Source organism: Drosophila busckii, chromosome 2L (genome assembly GCF_011750605.1).
Source record: "Drosophila busckii strain San Diego stock center, stock number 13000-0081.31 chromosome 2L, ASM1175060v1, whole genome shotgun sequence".
NCBI classification, from domain to species: domain Eukaryota; kingdom Metazoa; phylum Arthropoda; class Insecta; order Diptera; family Drosophilidae; genus Drosophila; species Drosophila busckii.
In genome coordinates, this window is record NC_046604.1 from 16,576,213 (window position 1) to 16,583,599 (window position 7,387).

The following is a 7,387-nucleotide window of genomic DNA, read 5'->3' on the forward strand; positions in this document are numbered from 1 at the left end:
CTTTTCAAATAAACTGCAGGGCTGCTATTAACGGCATATATTTGTATGTTGCACAACTCTAAGAGCGCTCTCTTGGCATATTTTTCGTAATAACAATGGTTGACAACGTGGTGCCGGATTTAAGTAATTTGGATTTAAATAAACAAAAGGCATGTTAAAATCCTAAAACTCAATGCGTGTGTAATAAAAAAAGTGCATACAATCCAGTTATGTTGAAAGTATTACCATACGTTTGTGCATTTAGGGCCAGCAATAGAAACTGTGCGCACATTATAAGAACGTTGGCCAAATACCAGCAACAGCAGCAGCCGCTACAGCAACAACAACAAGACTCACGCATTAGCCGTCGCTGCTACGCAACTTTGGTTGGTGTTCAAAGCTCGCAAATTTCAATTGTGTTATTGTTATGGTTTTATATTCTTACTGTTATAAGCCACAATCATAACTGTTTATACATATGTATGTGTTTGTGTGTTAAATGAATCACAGCCATGTGGGCTATCTGCTTTGACGTCACTAACTTGAATGACAGTTATTTCCCCCTCATTCCATAGTCACTGCAGCTGACTTGAATTCTTTTACTATTGCATCAGTTACTGCCAAGATAAATACAAGTGTCAAGACCTTGCCCAAAAAAAAGTAGGCGCTATCGTCTTTTGCTTTTGTAGCAGCAACAAAGTTGAAAACATCTGCAGACACTGAAAGCTCATTAAATATAATTGCTTTGTAACTTGCGTACGTAACCCAATAAAAAGTGTGTGCAGCATTTGTGTCGCAGTTACCGTTTTCTTTTAGTGCACAGTTATTTATTATTGATTTTTCTCTTTGCTTGCAGGCGGCCAAGATGAAGAAGGAGAAGAAGGAAAAGTCTGGCTCTGGCGCTGGCGACAGCCGCAAAGGTAACTTTATTTATTTATTGCATATTAACGCTGCTGAACACTTCTCAATTTATTAAACAGAACTTAACCCCTGGCCGCAATACATTGAAGAGCGTAATGTCTTCTGGGATAAATGCAAGGCCGAATATTTAGCCGAGCTGGCAGCTAAGCCACGTTTTGCCATTAAGGTAACGCTGCCCGATGGCAAGCAACTGGATGCCACTGCATGGGAGAGCACGCCTTATGAGGTGGCTCGAGGCATTAGCCAAGGCTTGGCTGATAATACAATCATTGCCAAGGTGAATGGCGAGGTCTGGGACTTGGATCGTGTGCTGGAGGGCGATTGCAGTTTGCAGCTGCTGAAGTTTGATGATCCAGAGGCGCAGGCCGTGTTCTGGCATAGCTCTGCTCATATTATGGGCGAAGCCATGGAGCGCATCTATGGTGGACACTTGTGCTATGGTCCACCAATTGAGAGCGGCTTCTACTACGATATGCATCTGGAGGGTGAAGGCGTAAGTAAATGAGCTTACCAATGGCAGCATTTATATCATTTTGCTCCCTGAGCAGATCTCCACCAATGATTATGGCACAATGGAGACGCTGGTGAAGCAAATTGTCAAGGAGAAACAAAACTTTGAACGTCTGGAGATGAAGAAATCTGATCTGCTGGAGATGTTCAAGTACAACGAGTTCAAGGTACGCATACTCAACGAGAAGGTGACCACTGATCGCACCACGGTCTACAAGTGCGGCTCGCTCATCGATCTTTGTCGCGGTCCACACGTGCGTCACACTGGCAAGGTGAAGGCGCTGAAGGTGACCAAGAACTCATCTACCTACTGGGAAGGCAAGGCTGATGCTGAGACGCTGCAACGTGTTTATGGAATTTCATTCCCTGATCCCAAGCAGCTGAAGGAATGGGAAAAGCTGCAGGAGGAAGCCGCTAAGCGTGATCATCGCAAGATTGGACGTGAGCAGGAGCTGTTCTTTTTCCATGAACTCTCACCCGGTTCCTGTTTCTTCCAACCACGCGGCGCGCATATTTACAACACGCTAATGAGTCTAATGCGTGATGAGTACAGAAAGCGTGGCTTCCAGGAAGTCATATCGCCCAATATTTACAATGCCAAGCTCTGGATGACCTCTGGCCATTGGCAGCATTATGCTGATAATATGTTCTCCTTTGAGGCGGAGAAGGAGAAGTTTGCGCTCAAGCCCATGAACTGTCCTGGACATTGCCTGATCTTTGATAACCGCAATCGATCGTGGCGCGAGCTGCCGCTGCGCATGGCCGACTTTGGTGTGTTGCATCGCAATGAGCTGTCAGGCGCCTTGACGGGATTAACGCGTGTGCGTCGTTTCCAGCAGGATGATGCGCATATTTTCTGCATGCCCGAGCAGATCAAGAGCGAGATGAAGGGTTGTCTGGATTTCTTGCATCATATCTACACTATCTTTGGCTTCTCCTTCCAGCTAGTGCTGTCCACGCGTCCAGAAAAGTATTTGGGCGAGCTGGAGGTGTGGGATGCTGCCGAAAAGGCACTGGCTGAATCACTCAACGAGTTTGGCATGCCATGGAAGGAGAATCCCGGCGATGGTGCTTTCTATGGCCCTAAAATTGATATAACCATTATGGATGCGCTGAAGCGTCCATTCCAATGCGCAACCATACAGTTGGACTTCCAGCTGCCCATACGCTTCAATCTCAACTACATTGCTGACGATGGCGAGAAGAAGCGTCCAGTGATTATTCATCGCGCTATTCTGGGCTCCGTGGAGCGCATGATTGCCATTCTAACCGAGAACTATGCTGGCAAGTGGCCCTTCTGGCTTTCACCACGCCAGGTTATGGTGGTGCCGGTGGGCCCTGCTTATGATGAGTATGCCAAGTCTGTGCGAGATCAGCTGCATGCCGCTGGCTTCATGAGCGAAGTGGACTGCGATGCGGGCGATACGATGAACAAGAAGATACGCAATGCTCAACTGGCGCAATTCAACTTTATTCTCGTGGTGGGGGACAAGGAGCGCACCTCGCATACTGTTAATGTGCGCACTCGCGACAACAAGGTGCATGGCGAGGTTTCTGTGGTGGATCTGATTACCAAGCTGCAGAAGATCCGCGATGAGTTTATCACAAACGAGGATAGCTTCTAAGCTCAGGAGCTTGGCGCACTATTTATATATACCGACTTATTATCTTTGCAAAGCAAAAAGCAGGCATTTCTCTTACAGTTTTATTTACGCTTACATTTGAATAAAATACCCAAATTCAAAACCACTCATTGCAGTTCGTTACTTTTAATGCAAGCGCACGATCGCGTTCAGTTTCTCTCACTAGTTTAGCAACTCTGCTATGACGTCACAGCTGCAAAAGTACGCTGACAACACTATTTCGAGTAAAGAAAGATAACAAATTGTATTCTGTTTAAATTTATTGCTAATACTTATTCATGTTTAGTTTAATAATTTGATTTATTAAAAATTGCGTTCCATATTTCAATTTTGTAAGCTTGTTTGCTTATTGCGTAAAAAATGCACAAAATTCTCTCGCTAATCGAAGCCAAAAATTTTTAAATATTGTTTAATGTTAATTGTTTACACTGCCTGTTTTCTTTTTTGTTCATAAAAATACATGTCATATGTATATATTATATAAATATATGTATGTATGTATATTTACTCATAAGATGCCAAGTTCTGCGCCAACCAACTGTAGTTGCCTATGTATCTAGGTGAACAAAATAAACTTTAATTTAAAACAAACAAAAGCCGCAAACAATACATGTGGCTTAGTCATATACACACATACATACACACTCACACAAATTGTGTGTACATATGTATGTTCGCATGGGAGGCGCAATCGCAGGGGGAAAAATATGCTCCTGATTTGAACACAAGCTGGCTCTGTGGTATCTTTAGTGTACTAAGAGGTAACCAGCGCATAATTTGGAATGTTAATTGTGTGTTCAAGTGGTGTGTGTATTTTGTAAGTACAAGGTATTAAGAGTTTCAAAAGAGCCCTCACAGTTTTCGAACAGAGCTTTACTATTTTGATTAGGGTTTTGATTAGGATCGTTAAGATTAGGCGCATACTTATAATTGCATTGCATTAATTTAAATTACATATTTTTAGCCGATTGCGTTTAAATTAGTTTTGTTTTTTAGTCTATTTATGTTTTGCTATCATTTCGTTTATACTTTCTTTTAATATAAATAAACTTAAACATAGAATTGTGTGTATGTGTGCATCTCTTGTTTTTTTTATTCTTGATCTGTTGTTATTTCGTTTTGCATCTGTTCTGACCGCGACCGCGACCGAGACCGTTGCCCACATACACGTGGTGTACACCCAGCGACGCCAGCGTGTGTCAATGTGTGTGAATTGTGTTCTCGAGGTTGTAGCGTAGGTTGTTGTGGGAGGGGAGGGATAGGATAGGAGAGTGGGTGGCCAGTTCTAGCAAGCACAACCGCCTTCAGGATCCTTTGTCTCGTTGGGCGAATCCTTGAGCACAACCTCTTGCATATCCTCAGATGGCTTGTTCTCCGTGGAGTCCATGCCGGGCAGCGCCGCCGCCACGCGTCTAAACAATTGCTTCACATTATAACCGGCCTTAGCACTCGTCTCGATGAACATCACATTTAGCTCTTTCGCCTTGCGCTCGCCCTCCTCGGTGGACACCTGACGCTTGTCAGATAGATCCGTTTTGTTACCAACCAGCATGATGATGACATCACTGCCTCGCTCCGTGCGCACATCATCGATCCACTTGGAGGTCTGATGGAATGAGTTCGTGTTCGTGATGTCGTATACAACAACAGCCACTGTGGAGTCTCGTATATACGAGGGTATCAGTGAACGGAAGCGCTCTTGGCCGGCGGTATCCCAAAGCTGTAGCCGCACCGTCCGATCCTCCAGGTACATCGTTTTGGATAGAAAATCAATACCAATTGTCGCCTGGTAGGTGTTGTCAAAACTGTCATACATAAACCGTGTAATCAGCGATGTCTTTCCCACACTCTGTTCGCCAAGAAACACAAGTTTGAATTTGCGCAGCGGATTGCCAAAATCTCCGGATGACATGTTTAATACTTTCTTATTCTGCCGCTAAGGTGCAACTCTTGTACGTGTCGACTTTTTCTTAATTGTGGGTTGGCGACCTCTCTCCTCTCTCTCCGCTCTCTTGCTCACCTACTCTTTCTACTATTGTTGTGCTGCTGCTTCTGGGCGTGATACTTTTGCGGCTTCTGAAACACGTTACACTTTGTTTAGCATTCGTATATTAGTTAATCGCACACTACAATGCTCTTTTCACATACGGCTTTGTCAAATTATTAACGCAGTTATTAACAAAATTCACGTAGAAAAATGTAGCCAGCAAGTCGATTCTGAGTCAGTTGTGTGGATGGCCAAAGTATCGATGCGTCGCTCTATCGATACTACATTATCAGTTGGTCACGTAAAATACCAGATTTTTGTCAGTACTCAGAAAGTACTGCAACTGAAGCGCCAAGTTTAAATTAGTTTGTGTGTGCCTTTTTAGCTTATCAGTCATTTTTTAAGGAAGAATAATGTGTTTTTTTCTTACTCATCATATAAAATAAAAAAGCATTGTCTATTTACCTTGATAAAGGGAACGCCGAATGCCAGAAGGGGCGCAAAAAATTAATCATTGTGGGCAATTGAAAATACTTGTTATCTCAAAGCACGCAATTCAACTTAGATAAGTAAGGCGAGAGTATTTCGCACGACGAATTAATTTAAATGGCACCTGATAAAGGTAAATGTAAACAGTTTCTTAGAAATCATGTTGCCTAACAGACAACAAATATTAAGCAGCTACTTGCTGGTGTGCTGCATCCTCTTTGCGAGCAGTTTCGTAACCTCAGCTCTTGTTAGAGCCGACGGACGCGTTGTTGGTGGCGTTGCCGCGCCCCTCAATAGTGCACCTTATGCCGTTTCAATGCAATATCAGAGCACTCACTACTGTGCCGCCAACATTTTGAATGCCAACTGGCTGGTTACTGCAGCTCATTGCTTGACAAACAGGGCACAGGTTCTTGGCAGTACTCTCATCGCTGGAAGCAATGCTGTCGCTGGCACCGCCTCAACGACGCAAAAACGTAGCATTAGCTACTTTGTTATCCACGATCTATACACCGGTGGACCTGTTCCCTACGACATTGGCTTGATCTACACGCCAACAGCATTTACATGGAGCGCTGCTGTATCGCCTGTTAGCTTACCCGCGTCTGGAGTGATTCCCACTGGCACTGCAAATTTGTATGGTTGGGGCAGCACCTCGACAACCAATACAGCTTCGTATCCAAGCGTGTTGCAAGTAGCTGCTAATATTCCTATTATTACCCTGAGTGCTTGTGAAGCAGCACTGGCCCCCAAAGGAGCAGATGTTCACAGCACAAACGTTTGCACGGGTCCTTTGACTGGCGGAGTAAGCATATGCACATCAGACTCTGGCGGACCATTGGTTCAGGGTAATGTATTAATTGGCATTGTATCTTGGGGCGCACAGCCTTGTGGTCAGGCCAACTCTCCATCCGTTTACGTGCAAGTCTCTTCCTTTATATCGTGGATTGCAAATAATCAACAATTATAATTAATAGCTTATACCAAGCGAGTTCCGAAAATTCGCTGATAATAAATGTTCTAAAAATACTGCATGTAAATATTTAAATTTAAATTTGACCATATCAGTAACTTATCGTTAAGGGCAGTTATTGGAAAATTGAAATTACTTATCTTTAAGCATTCAATTAACTTATCGAAGGCTCGAGTAGTTCATTATATTACGATTTAACTTAAAAAGCACGCGACCAAGCAGCAACTAAACAGTTTATTTTAAATCATGTTGCGAAACGTACGTAAAAAATCCATAAGCAGCTCGCCTTTGTGCTGGCTTCTCTTGCTAAGTCTGGCAGGACTTTCCTTGAGCCAGGCATTAGATGAGATCGATGGACGTGTTGTGGGTGGCGCGGCAGCTCCAATGAATAGTGCTCCCTATATTGTTTCAATGCAGTACAGGGGAACTCATTACTGCGCGGCCAGCATTTTGAACTCCAAGTGGTTGGTGACTGCTGCACATTGCTTGACCAACAAAGCCCAGGTGTGTGGTACGACACTCGTTGCTTGCAGCAACGCTGTGGCTGGAACTGCCTCAACAACGCAGAAGCGGAGCATTGCTCATTTTAAAATTCATGATTTGTATACGGGCGGACCAGCACCCTACGACATTGGCTTGATTTATACGGAAACAGCTTTCACATGGAGTTCTGCAGTGGCTGCTGTTAAATTGCCCAGTTCTGGCTCCAAGCCAAAAGGAACGGCCAATTTATATGGTTGGGGCAGCACTTCAACGGGCAAGACTCCATCATATCCCAGCGTGCTTCAAGTTGCTGCAAATTTGCCTATACTTGAGCATAGTGTTTGTGACAAGGCTTTGACCCAGAAAGGTGCGAACTTACATGATACAAACATATGCACAGGT

The 7,387-nt window shown here is 44.0% G+C and overlaps 4 protein-coding genes across 6 annotated transcripts in view; 3 read left to right on the forward strand and 1 right to left on the reverse strand.

Annotated features, from left to right (window-relative positions):
• Positions 1–75: 75 nt before the first annotated feature.
• On the forward strand, positions 76–3,159 carry LOC108594394 (threonine--tRNA ligase 1, cytoplasmic). Of its 3 annotated transcripts, none has more exons than XM_017979559.1 (4): positions 76–149; positions 836–899; positions 960–1,393; positions 1,449–3,159. In XM_017979559.1, the coding sequence occupies exons 1-4, from the start codon at positions 96–98 to the stop codon at positions 3,033–3,035; spliced, it is 2,139 nt and encodes a 712-aa protein (XP_017835048.1). In that variant the 5' UTR covers positions 76–95; the 3' UTR covers positions 3,036–3,159. The 3 variants fall into 3 exon arrangements, with proteins under 3 accessions (XP_017835048.1, XP_017835047.1, XP_017835049.1); XM_017979558.2 differs by lacking the exon at positions 76–149 and adding an exon at positions 183–365; XM_017979560.1 differs by lacking the exon at positions 76–149 and adding an exon at positions 715–735.
• Positions 3,160–3,487: 328 nt separating this feature from the next.
• Positions 3,488–5,301, reverse strand: LOC108608031 (ras-related protein Rab6). The gene is made up of 2 exons (XM_017999208.2): positions 5,202–5,301; positions 3,488–5,129 (listed from the first exon to the last, which is right to left on the reverse strand). Exon 2 carries the CDS (start codon positions 4,963–4,965, stop codon positions 4,339–4,341), a length of 627 nt encoding a protein of 208 aa, XP_017854697.1. The 5' UTR covers positions 4,966–5,129; positions 5,202–5,301; the 3' UTR covers positions 3,488–4,338.
• Positions 5,302–5,660: 359 nt separating this feature from the next.
• Positions 5,661–6,565, forward strand: LOC108608030 (trypsin delta). Its single transcript, XM_017999207.1, has one exon. It carries the CDS (start codon positions 5,690–5,692, stop codon positions 6,497–6,499), a length of 810 nt encoding a protein of 269 aa, XP_017854696.1. The 5' UTR covers positions 5,661–5,689; the 3' UTR covers positions 6,500–6,565.
• Positions 6,566–6,676: 111 nt separating this feature from the next.
• The window catches only part of LOC108608029 (trypsin delta), a 5,880-nt gene continuing 5,169 nt past the window's right edge, over positions 6,677–7,387 (forward strand). The window contains exon 1 of the mRNA XM_017999206.2: positions 6,677–7,385. Within this exon, the coding sequence (XP_017854695.2) occupies positions 6,749–7,385 (637 nt within the window). The 5' untranslated portion in view covers positions 6,677–6,748. The remainder of the gene's footprint in view (positions 7,386–7,387) is intronic.